General features: G+C 46.4%; 1 protein-coding gene across 21 annotated transcripts in view; it reads left to right on the forward strand.

The window, feature by feature from the left end:
* Nucleotides 1-14771, forward strand: part of FARP2 (FERM, ARH/RhoGEF and pleckstrin domain protein 2) — a 72540-nt gene extending 57769 nt beyond the window's left edge. For 4 of the 21 annotated variants that reach the window (XM_086843498.1, XM_086843501.1, XM_023933492.2 and 1 more), the window contains 11 exons: nt 162-243; nt 2059-2296; nt 3095-3225; nt 4013-4081; nt 4469-4558; nt 5214-5296; nt 7380-7498; nt 8314-8477; nt 11055-11162; nt 11891-12042; nt 13139-14771. In XM_086843498.1, coding sequence (XP_086699624.1) covers nt 162-243; nt 2059-2296; nt 3095-3225; nt 4013-4081; nt 4469-4558; nt 5214-5296; nt 7380-7498; nt 8314-8477; nt 11055-11162; nt 11891-12042; nt 13139-13226 — 1324 coding nt within the window. In that variant the 3' untranslated portion in view covers nt 13227-14771. Of the gene's footprint in view, nt 1-161; nt 244-2058; nt 2297-3094; nt 3226-4012; nt 4082-4468; nt 4559-5213; nt 5297-7379; nt 7499-8313; nt 8478-10330; nt 10471-11054; nt 11163-11890; nt 12043-13138 lie in introns of all 21 variants that reach the window. The other 17 variants (XM_086843499.1, XM_086843502.1, XM_023933493.2 and 14 more) reach the window with 5 other exon arrangements.
* The last annotated feature ends 22 nt before the right edge of the window (nt 14772-14793 follow it).

Below are 14793 nucleotides of genomic sequence, written 5' to 3' on the forward strand. Positions count from 1 at the left end.
CATCCATATTTAATGTACCAAATTTGCAATTTGAACAGTGAAATAGGAATGCCAAACGGCTAAAGATTATGTCCTGAATTACAAGGGAAGATGGAGGGAGAAAACAGAAATTTCTTGATCCCCCATATATGTTGCCTTCTTCTTTCCTCCCCGTGTTCCAGGGAAGGCAGAACCAATGCTCACGTGAAAGGGGAGTACCAGCGCATCGGAGATGTCATGCTCAGGAACATGCGCACTCTGAAGGTAGATACAGGATTCAAAACATGGAATTTGGGGATTATTGAGGTGTTTTGATTTGTAAAGGATCAGTGCTCAGGGTTAATATTTCCATTAATCACAGAATCCCAGGAGGATTTGGGTTGGAAGGGACCTTAAAGCCCTTCTCATTCCATCCTCTGCCATGGGCAGGGACACCTTCCACTATCCCAGGTTATTCCAAGCTCTGTCCAGCCTGGTCTTGGACATTTCCAGGGATCCAGGGACAGCCACAGCTTCTCTGGGCACCCTGTGCCAGGGCCTCACCACCTGTTACAGTCTGGTTCATAAAATTATTAGAAATTATTAGAAATGCCTCTGCTTCCATTAAGGTGCAAATGAGACTATATGCCAAAGTCAATAGTATGGGCTTTGTTTAATAATAAATATCAGAGAGAGAGAAAAGGAAGAGGAAGAAATAGAAAAGAGATGGGGGGACAGAAAGAGAGGAACAGAGACAGATTAAAGAAAATATCACCACTCCATGCATCCTACCAGCGTCCTGATGATCCTGTCCAGCTGCTCTTCTTGGTGGTGAGGGTTCCCCAAAAAAGTATGGAATCCAATGGATTAATATATGCTCAGGCCAGGTGGAATGCCCAGGAATCTCTCCTAGAGGAGATTTACACAGTCTGTTGCAGCAGACTGAATCACTTTGTATCACGTGCAGTCCTGTGGTGCAAAGCCACAGGAATAAGTCTGGGGAGCACTTTGCAGGGGTCTTTGGTGGATTATGCCACTCTCTCCCACATGCATGTCCCATGGATGTGGCCTTCCCAGGGTTGGGGGGGTTTTGCAGCTGATGCAGTTTGTGTAAGGGAGGATGGGTGTTCACTGTCTCTGACTGGAGGTTTTGCTGCACACACAAAACTCTCCTCCTCTCCCCTTTGTTCTGGGGTTCTGTGCAAACCTGGGCTCTTTGCCTATGGCCTCCCCCACCCAAACCCAGCCAGCAATGATTTTCTGTTGGGTTTGGCTATCTTGGGCATGCATTCTTTTCTCTCTGCCTTGTTTACTTCTCCCTAGACCTAAATGATTATTGAATAATAGCATTCCCTTTATCTTATCAAGGCATCTCAACTCACAGTCCAAAGTTCCAGTCAGGCATCTTCAGGAAGGGCTGGACTTCTGAGGCTGTAGCTTCTTTATACAGTTTTGCCATAAGAGGCAAAAGTTTCCTAACAATATTTAAGCCATGAGCTATCAGATTCTAGTGGCTGACATCTTCCTCACAGGGAAGAATTTCTTTCCAATATCTCATCTAAACATATCCTTTTTCAGTCAGTCTTGAAGTAACTTGCAAACAGTTATTGCTGAGAAGCAATTTAAAAGGAAAACAGTAAAATAATTGCAGGAAGGTTTTGTATCACTGTTGCTTATTTAGTAACCTACATTTACCTTGAGAAAAGGTGCTTGTTGGTTATTCAGCAGGAAACAAAACTTATTTACCTCCCCTATTGAGACCTTGATTCACAAGGTTATTTAATTTAAAAATACACATATTTTTTAAAGGCAGAATAATTTCTTCTGAAATGAAGTCAACTTTATTTGGAGCAGAGTGCCCATGTGGGACAGTTACATTAGTGCTGCAGGAGTGGAATAATTATTTAATTAAAACCAGTGGCTTGAAGGGGAGTGCAGGAGTGGGGGACTGCTGTTTCCACCACCAGCATTAGTATTCCCAGGAGGCACAATGGCACACAGACACCTACTTTGACCTTGGCTGGGAGCTGCCTGCCACTTCCTTTAATTATGAAAGACAGTTTTCCTGCGATCTAAGTGACTTTTTGTCCAATTCCACAGGAGTTCACCAGTTACCTGCAGAAGCACGACGAGGTCCTGACGGAACTGGAGAAAGCAACCAAACGCCTCAAGAAGCTGGAGATGGTTTATAAGGAGTTTGAGCTGCAGAAGGTTTGCTACCTGCCCCTCAACACCTTCCTGCTCAAACCCATCCAGAGACTGATGCACTACAAGCTGATCCTGGGGAGGCTGTGCAAGCACTACACAGCAGAGCACCACGACTTCGCCGACTGCCGGAGTGAGTGAGCGCCCAGCCACACCCCTTTCCACGGGCATCCAAAACTCTGAGCCCTGGGAAGACAAGAACTATGGAATCAGAGAAGACCAGAATGGTTTGGGTTGAAAGGGACAATAAAACTCATCTCATTCCCCTTCCACCATGGACAGGGATACTTTTACTAGACCAGGGTACTCAGAGCCTCATCCAACCTGGCCTTTGAATACTTAGGTTCACTTATGTTCAATTATGTCCATAAATTCAATGTAAGTGCTTCTTTTTCCTGGCATTCCAGGAAGTGATTTTCTCATGATAGATCCCAGTGCTTCAACCAAAGCTGGAAAATTGGTCCTTTTCTTGTCTCCTAGCAGGGGGAAATAAAAGAGTAGGTTTTTTTACAAACTTTTTGTCATTTAGATGTAAAAATGTGACCAAAAAATGCTTGATTTGTAGCAACAGAAGTGTGTGTAGTAAATTCCATTCATGACAAAATAATCTTTGGCAGAAATAGTTTGATTTTTTAAATTTACTTTCAGTTACATGGTAACACTTTTTGTTTAAGCAGAATCTGAGCTTGACAATTTCCAGAAGCATAGGAAATGCTGTGAAGTTGCTTGCTTTATTTACCCTACTCTAAAATACACTTAAAGAAGCTGGCAGTTGGACTGGGTGATTGTTTTAGTTCCCTTTCATATGAACCATTCTGTTCTAAAATTTGCTATAAATTTGAGATGTAAATTTCAGATTCAGTTTTCCAGGGGTGAAATGGGTGGCCTGGGTTGCTGTGCTCTGCTCCCATTGCTGCTGTTCTCCTCACAGATGCCCTGAAGGAAGTCACAGAAATGACCTCACAGCTACAGCACAGCCTCATCCGCCTGGAAAATTTCCAGAAGCTTACAGAGCTGCAGCATGACTTGATTGGGATAGACAATCTGACAGCACCTGGCAGGGTAAGTGCCTCTGCTTAGTGTTTAGAGACTGTATTGGTTTTATTTCCATCCTTTGAAGCATGGATTTGCCATCGCTGCCCCCCAAGTCTATGGGACAGCTGTAAAGGCTTCATGAAACTGTCTCTTAGTGAATGCCATGGATGATGGGGTCATCACCTTGGTGATATTCTGAGGAATATATCAGAAATGCTTCTGCTTAAACTCTGGCTGCAGTTTTGTGTTTCCAGTGCAGATTCTGGGTATGCTGGGGTATGAGTGGTACTCTGTGTGTGAGTGGGAACTGGTGTGTCCCACTCGAAATCCACTCCCAGCTCTACTTGTGTCTGCCTGGTGCAAACTCAGAGAATGGAGGGATGGCAAGAGCCACAGCACTGGGCTAAACTGGTGTGGGTGCCTCTGCATTACAGGAGTTTGTGCAGTTCCTGCCTGGTTTTTTGTTTCTTTGTTTTTGATAGATGTACTGGGCATAAATACAGGAGCATCACATGTGCTTTGGGGATGCTATGGCAGTCACTACAGTGGGATGTAAGTGTGATAGGTGAACTGCTGGTGTCCAAAAGGAATTCTACTCCTTTCCCTTCTCTTCCTTCACTGATTTAAATGCTGGCTGCTGCAAGGAGCTGATCCATGTCACAAAAAAAGACAGGAAAGTGTCATTGGGCCTCTGAGAAATCTGTTAGTGATCACTGCTGGGCACCAATCAACATCTGTGTACTCTGGCATGAAAATAAAATTCCCCCAAGTCAGGAAAGTCAAACATTATCTAACTTTTTCTTTTCCACTGCAGGAGTTTATCCGGGAAGGTTGCTTGTACAAGCTCACTAAGAAGGGCTTACAGCAGCGGATGTTCTTTCTGGTGGGTGCTGCTTCTGATTTTTATAAACCCAAAGTCTTCAAGAGAGAGTTGTTGAGGGAAGTGTGTTTTCATGTTCTTGCGCTGAAAATCAGCAGCTGAAACTGAAAACTCACTCTGAGCAATGCTTTTATAGAGTGTGGCTGTGGCACTACTCTCTTGGTTCTATAATGGCACAGAGTTGTAACAGAATTAAAAAAAAATAATTTCCTCTTTTATAAGTAAACAAAAGAGAGGTTTGAAGGCTAGTTGGCCAAACTGACTGAGAAATCACATTTTTCATGTATCTACGGTGGCCTTTAAACAACAGATTTTTAAGGAGATGTCAAAAAATCCTTGTCCCTGCCTGCTGCTTTCAGAACGCTGATTGTTCTCTTCCTGCCTTTCCAGTTCTCAGATATGTTACTGTACACAAGCAAAGGGGTCACAGGGACAAATCAGTTCAAAATCCACGGACACCTCTCTCTGCATGGCATGTTGGTAAGTGGCTCCATGTTGCATCACAGGGTTAAGGAAATGGCTTTGCCTAAGGCAGGTTGAGGAAATCCTTCAGGGCACAAGGACCAAGGCCACAAATTGCTCCAAGGTCAATCTCAGCAGCAATTTGACCTTGAGTGTGTCAAACAAAGCTTTCTTTATCTGCAGGTGAGGAGTTCCTTCCTTCCACATTAGCAAAACAGCTGGAGCACACCCTGTTTCCCATTCATTTTCACACTGCTGTGAGAGGCTGATCTGGAAACAGGGATTTATTTACCCTGGTGTTTTCTCCCCCTGCACACACCTCAGCATGTAATCAATCCTTCTGCCTGCCCACACCTTTTCTAACAGGATTGTTCTTTCTGTCTTTGGTTTGCAGCTGATAGTGCTCGACCCTCCGGTGAGTAAGGAGCCAAATCTGCTCCTGCCCCTTCCTTTCCTTGCCCTGTTGTGCCCCTGCAGTAGAAACACACCATAGATTTTCATATAGAGCCAAAATAGACTTGAAAGTAAGTGGTATTCATCAAAGAGTTGCTGTTCTGCACTTCCTGCTACCAGGTTGGAATCCTGTTTGCCTCAGTCCCAGCCAGCACATGACAGTTTTAGTATTTATTGGTGACTGAGCACTGATGAGAAATAATCTTTTCTTTTCCTGCAGGTGGAGGAGAGTGAGAATGAATGGTCTGTCCCACACTGCTTCACAATCTATTCTGCACAGAAAACCATAGTGGTGGCAGCCAGGTAATCCTAGTTTTCCTGTGGCTTTGATGGATTCCTTCTCCAGAAAGTTACTGCTCAAATGGTGCAGAGCCAGAGGGGTATTTCATGCATCCTCTGGACCTCAAAATAAGCCCAGGACTCTTAACAGCTCCTTTTTCAGTGTTGAATTTTGGGAAAGAATAGTTTATCTTGGGCTGATCCCCAGTGTGGGCAGCAGAAAGGGATTGGGATTCTGCCCCTGTGCTCAGGTGAGACCCCACCTGCAGAGCTGCCCCAGCCCTGGGGCCCAGCACAGGGAGGACGTGGAGCTGCTGGAGAGAGTCCAGAGGGGGCACCAGGATGAGCAGAGGGATGGAGCAGCTCTGCTGGGAGGAAAGGCTGGGAGAGTTGGGATTGTTCAGCCTGGAGAGAAGCTCTGGGGTGAGCTCAGTGTGGCGTTGCAGTGCCTGAAGGAGCCAACAAGGAAGATGGAAGAAGACTTTGGACAGGGGCCTGTAGGGATAAGACATGGGGGAATGGCTCCCCACTGCCAGAGGGCAGGGATAGATGGGATACTGGGAAGGAATTTTTCCCTGTGAGGGTGCTGAGGCCCTGGCACAGGGTGCCCAGAGGAGCAATGATGTGGCTGCCCCATCCCTGGAAATGTCCAAGGCCAGCTTGGACAGGGCCTGGAGCAAGCTGGGATAGTGGAAAGCATCCCTGCCCTCATGGGGTAGGATGAGATGAGCTTTAAGGTCTCTTCCCACCCAAACCATCCTGTGATTCTGTGTTTCTTTCTGACCCAAAATACAAACAGTAGCAATAAGGTTGCCATTGTTTTTGTTTATTTGGGAGTTGCCAGTGTCATCCTTCAAACCACTTCAGGAGACAAAATCTAAACAGAAATATTTTAGAGACCCAAAAGAATTAAAGTTCAGAACATTCAAATTGCTGTGAGGAGGGGAGAGTTCCTGCAGAATTTCATGGAGGAAGCTGGGGAGAGGAAAAATTAAAGGCTGACTTGGAAATAAAAACAATCTCTTTTCAGCCTAAATTACCCCTGTACAGTGAGTTTGGTGCCTTTTTGTAATTAGGATGTCTCCTATACCTGGTGTCAGGATCAGCTTTAGGAGTTTTTGTCTTTCTGTAAGTCTGTGAAAAGGCAGCAGGAATCAGGAATGCAAACAATGCAGGGTGGGAGCACTAAATCTCAACCTTAAATCACAGGGCTTTTTACTGCTTGATGACCTGTTCTTGAAAAATAACCACTACAGTGTATTTATAAATCAGATGTGTAATGGCACAGGAGTCAATACATTTGGTATGCAGATGTATTTTTTTTAAATTCCAACATAACACCTGAGAATGCAACTTTTTTTTAAGATCAACCACTTCTCAGCAGCTGTGAGTCATAAAGTGCTTGAAAGATTATTAAATTTGGAAAAATAAATAGAATTTTTACCTTGTCATGACTTTAAATAGCTCCAAGGTTACCTGCCAAAAATAAAAATTGCTGCTAGGCTTTAGACCACGTGTGGAATTTTCAGTCTAAATTAAAAACTTTCAGAAAAAAGAGATGGTTACCAAAACAAAGAAATGTTTTGGTGTGTCTAAAGCCAAACCTTCCACTGTTGCATCCCCATGGATACAGATACACCTTGAAGGGCTGTGAAGGTCTCACCTTGTAGTGGATCCTGGGAGGGGGAAGGAATCTTCCTGCACTCTGGGTTTTATTTGCTTGTGATGTCAGGTACATCCCAGATGCCCTTTAAAATATGGGCTCTGCTTCAGGTTGCCATTTATCCTTCAAAAAAATCATTGCTCATATCCTCCATCTCCAGAATTCCTCTTCTGAGCCCTGCCAGCTGTCTGTTCATTATATTTTCTGTAAAGTCCAAGTGTTTAATTGCTAGTTTAGTCTTGTTTCAAGGCTTGTATGTAGAGGTGGAGGCTGTAGGAGGTCAGTTTCCTCTCTGGAAAGCTCCTGCTTTGGAGGAATTCTAAATTTGTTTTTATTTATCTAATGGAAGGATTCTGTCCCTTGTTTTGGGCAGTGACCTGTGCCTCCAGCACACGGGCACAGCTCTGGGCTGGCAGATCCCCATTCCCACTGCTTCCCTTGCAGTACCCGCCTGGAGATGGGCAAGTGGATGGAAGATCTAAATGTGGCAATTGAAATGGCCAAGAAATCTACTGAGAAATCCGAGATGCTTCTGGAAAACTCCGTGTGCAACCGCTCCAACAGTAAGTGGTGTTCCCTGCCTCCTTCAAAAGCAGAAGTTGTCCTGTCCTTTCTGCTTTTCCTTTAGTGAGTTTGATGACATAAATGACATTTTTATAATTTATAATTTATAATTTATAATTTATAATTTATAATGTGATAATGGAGAATTAATTGGGCTTTGGTTTTAATCAAAAGAGATATGCTTGTCTTCCTAGACTGATGTTCAAGGTAGCTTTAAATGCAGCAGAGATTCTCCCATTGCAGAGTTGTTAATTTTATAATATAAAGTGCTTAGTCACTCTTTACATAGATTTTTCTCAGTTTAACCATGTGGTGAATTTTTTGGTCCAAATTGTAGCATCTCTGGAGGTCAGCTTTTACAGCCCAGTATTCCTGTGCCTGTCTGGTGGTTTTATGGCTGTGCTGAAACATGGAGTATTTTTTCTTGGAGAGCTCAGTTCTGTTCGTTGACTCAAGATGAAGTTTGGTCATTTTTGTTTGTTTGACACAGCACTGTCTCAAACCACTCTGTACTTTTATTCTAGTGGAAGGTGCCCCTGCCCATGGCAGGGGTTGGAACCAGATGATTTTTAAGGTCCCTTCCAACCCAAACCATCCTTTGATCCTGAGAGTCAGCTGCCCCAGGCAGAAGTGGATCATGAAATCCAGACTGATGTGCTTAGAGTGGTTGTTGGAGCTGTGTAACCAGCTGAGCTTGACGTACTTAAAACCACACCATGGCAAGAGAAAACCGCCTTTCTCAGGAATCCCAGCTTCTCTTGCATTTTTGTATTGCACGGTTTTCTTCAATCACTCCCCAATTCTCCTCCCCCAGGATCCTCTGATGAGGTCTCTGTAGAACAGGAGTCCGAAGATGACATTCACTCCTCTCGTAGCTCCCTGGACAGGCAGAGCCACCACCGTGCCAACACAACCATGCACGTGTGCTGGTACCGCAACACCAGCGTCTCCATGACCGACCACAGTGTGGCCGTCGAGGTACCGAGGGCGCAGCTCTGGCCCCACTCTGTCCATCCTGCCTTGGCCTCCATCTCCCATTTGGCCTTGGCAGTGGTTCTGTGTCCAGGGAGAGCTTGGGCCATCCAACACCACTGCATGCTGTCCTCTCTGTGCCTGTCTGTGTGTCCGTACTCACGCTCCGCTCCCCGTGCAGCAGGGCTTTGCTTCTCAGCGGGGTCAAAGCAGGGAAGGTTTAAAGGAAACCCAGGATATCCTGGGACTGAATCGCTCCTTTGGGTTTCACTTTGCTTGCTGGAGGACTGAGCATCCCCTGTGCTGGGCACTGCTGATGTGACTCAAATGCTGGGGTCAGTCTGGGGCCCCTCATGACAAGAAGGACATTGAGGGTCTGGAGTGTGTCCAGAGAGTGACAGTGGAGCTGGGGCAGGGTCTGGAGCACCTGGTGGGGCTCAGCCTGGAGAAAAGGAGGCTCAGGGGGGACCTTCTGGCTCTGCACAACTCCCTGAAAAGAGGGGGCAGCTAGGTGGGGGTCAGGCTCTGCTCCCAGGGAACAAGGGGCAGGACAAGAGGGAATGACCTTAAGCTTGCACAGTGGAGGTTCAGGTTGGGAAGCAAAAAGAATTTCTTCACAGAAAAAGTGGTTAAGCATTGAAACAGACTGCCCAGGGCAGTGGTGGGGTCACTGTCCCTGGAAATGTTCAAAGAGTATGTGGATGTAGCACTTCACCAAATTGTTCAGTGGGATTTGGTCAAAGGTTGATGATTTGGAGGTCTTTTCCAGCCTTAATGGTTCTATGATTGTAAGTTCTCTAACCATGATATTTTCCTTTCGAGGTTGGCTGTGCTGTACTGAGCTCTGGTTAGCTGCTGTACTGCACCCAGAATTAAGAGGAAATTCAGTTGGAATTTTCTGTCTTCCCCTTGCGGACAGGACTGCGCATCCAAGTGTCTTTTCATGGCAGCATCATTTTATGCTGAGCAGAGATGTTTGTTATGTGCCCATGGAGGTGTTCAAGGCCAGGCTGTGTGAGAATCTGAGCAACCTGCTTGAGTGGAAAGTGTCTCTGCCCATGGCAGAGGTTGGGACCAGATGATCTCTAAGGTCCCTTTCAACCCAGACCTTTTTGGGGTTCTATGAGCCACTGGTACCTCTGGTCTTGCTGTGACTCACAGTGCAAGGAAGCATTGGTGGCACATTTGGGCACTGAATCCTGCAGATTTCCAGACTGATCAGCTCAGCACTCCTTACACTGCTTGCACCAACTCTACAGTTTTACTTTAGGCAGTTTGGCAGGGTAGGACACCTTCCTGGAGACTGGCATGCTTAGAAGAGTTCCAGAAGCAGGAAGGACCTAAATAACATGGAGAGAAAAAGGACCTGACAAAAGCAATGGGGCAGGGGGCTGCAGCCTGTGTCTGTGCCTGCCTGTCCTGCTCTGCTCTTGAGGCACTTGCTTAACTGGAGTTAAAAGGTTGGGCACTGGAGCTCCTGTGTTTTTCTGACAGAGAGACCTTGTTGATCAGCTTGGTGAGGGAAGTGCTGTAGATGTGACCTGGGCCTGAGGTACAGACATGGGGCACTTGAGCTGGCTTCTGTTGCGATTTCTGTTGGAGGGGATGGGCCTTTCCCTGCTGACACCTTGGGAAAGACACCAGTTCACAGTTCTGTGCATGGATAACAAGCCCATCCTGCTACAGGTTCTGGGATTGAATGTGTGAGTTCTTGCACTCGCTCTCACTCTGATCTGTTCCATGTTCTAACACTATCATTTTTTTCACAATCCATTTTCCTTTGACAGCCACCTTTCTTGCATCACTCCTCTCACCCTAACGTTCTGTTTTTCTCTTTCTCTCCCCCTTTCTCTGCTCAGTTTTCTGCTCTCTTGCTGTTTCTCCAGAGCTTCCTCCTCGCTATTTGCTGGGCCAGGCCCAACGGCCCAACACAATCACCCATGTTTGTTGGTACCGGAACCAGAGCCTTTCCCTGTCTGATTACTTGTGCATGATCCAGGTAAAGATGCCTCTCACATTTTGTGCTGGTGGGGAGGAGCCATGGGATTCCCAGGAAAATGTCCTGCTTCTAACTGCTCATGTGAAGATCCTCGTCCTCAGAGGCAGACATGTACCATTGCCTTGTTAAGACAAGATTTCTTCCTATTTATGCCTCAAAAAATGGTTTTCTCTGTAAATCTGCCAAATACCTTTCTTTTTCTCAAATGTTGAATGTCATTTTCTCAAATTACAGAATTCCTGCACTGTCATGCCATAGGTTTCCCTATCCTACTGGCTGATTCCAAGGCAGTGGTGTTCCCCTCCCTGCAGCCCCCTTCCACGCCAGCTTTGCTTCGTGTAGCTGCCACGTGTTGTTTATCTCCCAGCTCTGCAGTCCTCTGTTTCCTCTCCTGCTTTATTTCCCTTCTCACACAGTGTGTTCCACGTGGGTTTCCTGCATGTGAGAAAGGGTGGCTGAAAGGGATGGGCCCTGGTGGCTGTCACCATGGCTGGGAGCAAGCGCAGGAGCAGTGCTGGGCTGCTCACCTGCAGCAGGATGGCAACCTGCGATTTCATGGCACTCCTCTTTTCCTTCTGTGCCAGAACCAGCTCTCTGGGTACTTGCTGAGGAAGTTCAAGAACAGCAATGGCTGGCAGAAACTGTGGGTCGTCTTCACCAACTTCTGCTTGTTCTTCTACAAGACACACCAGGTGGGCAGGTGTATGAGGGGATGATGGTCAGGGTGTTGGGGGGGACCTGGGGATCCTTGACTTTCAGCTCCAGGGGCAAATCCCTGCTGTGTGAAGGAGATCAGCAAGGGGAAGAGGAGGTAGTTCATAATGAAACTGGTCTCTGAAAGGCTCTGGGCACTTCTTGTGCAATTTAATCAGAATTTCCAGTTCAGACAGTACTGACCTTCTGTGGGTAAGGGGGAAACTTCTCCTCATGCAGTGACTGAAGGATGTGAGTGACACAGCAGCATTTGTATCTTCTTTGCCCACTTCTCTGTGCTGGTGCGTTCAGGAACTGCTTGATAATGAACCATGGTGCAGTGCAATCTTTTCATCTTATTAACCAAATAAACTGTGTTTATTAACCCAGTAATTGGGTTATTCTGCCTTCTTGCCTTGAGGGCACATTTCTTTTGTGAGAGTTACTTTACCTTTTTTTTGTCAGACCTGTGCTTCGAGTTCCATAGAAAGGGTGCAGAGAAGGAGGAGGGAGCCCAGGAGGCAGCGTTGGGCAGAGGAGCAGAAGCAAATAACTATAAAAGAAATGAAAGGAGGTGGGGAAAGGTTTAATTAGAAGCTGTTGGTGGCCTTGCAGAAGAGTTCTCCTGTTGTCTCCTGAACAAGAGTGCACAGCCCTCCCCTGTGCTACATGGGCTGCATGGCTGGGGTGCCTTGCACTCAGGGCTGCGCTCTTGGGTCTCTTGCAGGATGATTATCCCCTGGCCAGCCTCCCCCTGCTTGGCTACATAGTCAGCTGCCCTGTGGAGGCAGATGGGATTCAGAAGGATTATGTCTTCAAGCTGCAGTTCAAGTCCCACGTGTATTTCTTCAGGGCTGAGAGCAAATACACCTTTGAGAGGTAATTTTCTGTTTTCTGTTTCTTGGCTTATAACCTGCTCTAAACTCAGTGGTTGGTCATCCCACCCTCTCTTTCCTCCTAGTCTGAGTGATCTTCCAGCACATTTTCAGGAATAACATTCCCTCCTTCTCCCCACCGATGATATTTGGAGAACCCTCCTCTGTGTGTGGGAGAGCTGGGGATACACCTAGAGCTGTGAGCTGTGTGAGCCCCAGGAGTCTGGGGCTTCCCTGGAGCCAAGGAGGAATGAGGGAGGGGAAGGGCTGTGGCCCCACCAGCTCTTGGGAGTCACATTTCCAGGTTCTATAAAGAGTTTCTTGGTTTTCATCTTCCATCTCTGGGAGCAGAAGTTACAACACAAGGCTGAGAGTAACAAGTACAGGGTTCCCTTTCACTTGTCTGGTTTCTCTGTAATTACATTTTATTATTATCCTCTATAATTACAATTAATTGCTCTTAGGGGCTTCTGCAGAGGGTCTAAACTGTGTGTGAAATGCACCACGTACAAAACTCTGCTATGTTGAGAACCCTGCACTTGGTCCTGCCATGCAGGGTTGTATTGGTTGTTTTGGAATGTGGTTTGACTGAGGTGTCACATGTTCCCCTTCCTTGGGAGAGTGTCACGCACTTGTAAACAGCTGAGGTATCAGCTACCTGAGCCAGAAGTTGTGCTCTTTAATGCACTGGGCTCATGCAGGGATTTCAAGGGAAAAATACCCAATGCACAGTGGATTTGTCTTGCTTTTTTCACTGTTGCTTTGCTTTCTTTCACAAGAGCAAGGCTGTTACCTATTTCCTAATTTATTATTAAGAAAAGCAGTAATTATTGTCAGCTTGTCATCCTTGATAACACTGAGAACACAGTGAGCTCTCGTGAGAGTTCTCTGGAGCTCAGAGCACTGTAGACTTGGACAGGCAACCACATTCTGCAGGGTGTTTACCACATCTCAAGCTTGGAAGAGTTCATTTTCCAGAAGACGTGTTAAAGAAAGAAAATGGCTGTTTTGGGAGGTTTGGGAAAGGGGTACAGCTCATAACAAAGGATAAGATTACCTGTGAGTGAGGGTTAAGCATTTCTCATGTCTTTTCTTGGCAGGTGGATGGAGGTGATCAAAAGAGCCACCAGCTCCCCGGCCAGGTCGAGCCTGCTGCTTCCCAAGGAGAAGGACAATCACACAGACTGATGTGAGGCAGAGCTGGATCTCTGCTGGCAACACCAACAAAAGAAGCAGGTGGGAACAGGAGTCTCTGGAGTTGACAAAGCAAAGACCCAGGAGGCTCGTTTCCCCCAGTATGGGAAGTGGGAGTGAGGGGGCAGCAGACAGAGATCACATCCGTTCCCGATGGTGTGGAAGAGGGTCAAGTCTGTTCCAGCTGAACCTACTTAGAGACCCCAACAACAGCAGTGCTCCAGTGTGCACACATCGTGGAAGGGTTCCATTGTACCTGTACAGTGACACCTTCACCTGCCCTGAAGGCAGGTGCCATCCTCTTTTTACATTTTGACTGGATGATCAGCACACATGGGAGAAAACCAGCAGCTTCCAGTAGTGTAGCTGGCTGGGAGCAGCGGGTGCCAGGGCTTCCAGACACCCCCTGTCCCAGCTGCTCTGTGGGGCTGGTGGCAAAATCCATCCTGCTGCTGGAAGCATCAGCTGGCACAGCTGCCTCAGACACACAGGAACACATCATGTGTTGGCTCTTTGTGAAAAGACACTGCAGCTCTCCCAGAACAGCTCTGCTCCTCGGGAGCTGCCAAGGCAGCAGTTTTCCAGGGAAGAAGGAAGACTGAGTCTCTGCTGAGCTGTCGAGGTGTTGGTGGATTGGTGCAGAGGGGTGCATGGTTTGTCCTCTGAACTCAATCACTATTCTCATATCACAGCTCCAGTTTCTTTATCCTGTAGTAGGAGTTAAGTAAGGCACAGGATGGCAAACACTCTCCACTCTGGTGTGGGTGTTGTTTTCAAGGCATTTAAGCACTGTAGGAGAACAAGCCTCTGAAAGTCACTGTTGCTTGTGCTTTTGTCATGCAAAGACTTCTGAAAATCCCTCATCCTCTATTTCAGTTCAGGGTGGGATCCAGCTTCTGTTTCTCATGAAGGTGTAAAAGTCACTGGATTCCAGATGGAGCATTAGTGTCTGTGGACTCTATTAAATTTCTGTATTAAATCTGAAATGTTTGCAGCTTGTTCTCTTTTGTAAAGCTGTCACTTTTGGGTGCCTCCACAGAAGGACTGACAGATGCTAAGTGCCACAAGATGCTGTTGGATGTGGCTTTGATGGGCTGTGGGGACTGATTTATATTAGATAGAAAAGTGTTTGTGTACTAACAGAAGGAACAATGCAGTGAAGCAGTGAAAGCAAAAGGAAAGTGTTGCATGCTGTGAGGATGGAGCAATGTGGAGATCCCATGGAACAATGGGAAGGACAGAGGCCAGCATGGGTGTTCAGTTATGGTCTCAAGCAGATGCAGGATGAGGACTGAAGGGAGGGGGAATCCAGAGGGATTTTCTTGCTTGGCATTTGCATCCTAGAGGAGTAACTGCAGATCCAGCCTTTGCCACCGGTGACAGGAAGACCATTGTCCCAACTAAGTTAAATGTACTTAATTTATTAGTGTCTTCATTTATTATTTTTTTAATTACCTGTTGTAGGTGTATCCATGTGGATTGATTAGACATGTTATACTGAATATGACTGTTCAAAGTAAATAGCATCTTGGTATAAAACTCTCTCAGCCTCTTATTCCTG

The sequence above is a fragment of the Cyanistes caeruleus genome, chromosome 10 (assembly GCF_971803275.1).
Source record: "Cyanistes caeruleus chromosome 10, bCyaCae1.hap1.1, whole genome shotgun sequence".
NCBI lineage: Eukaryota > Metazoa > Chordata > Aves > Passeriformes > Paridae > Cyanistes > Cyanistes caeruleus.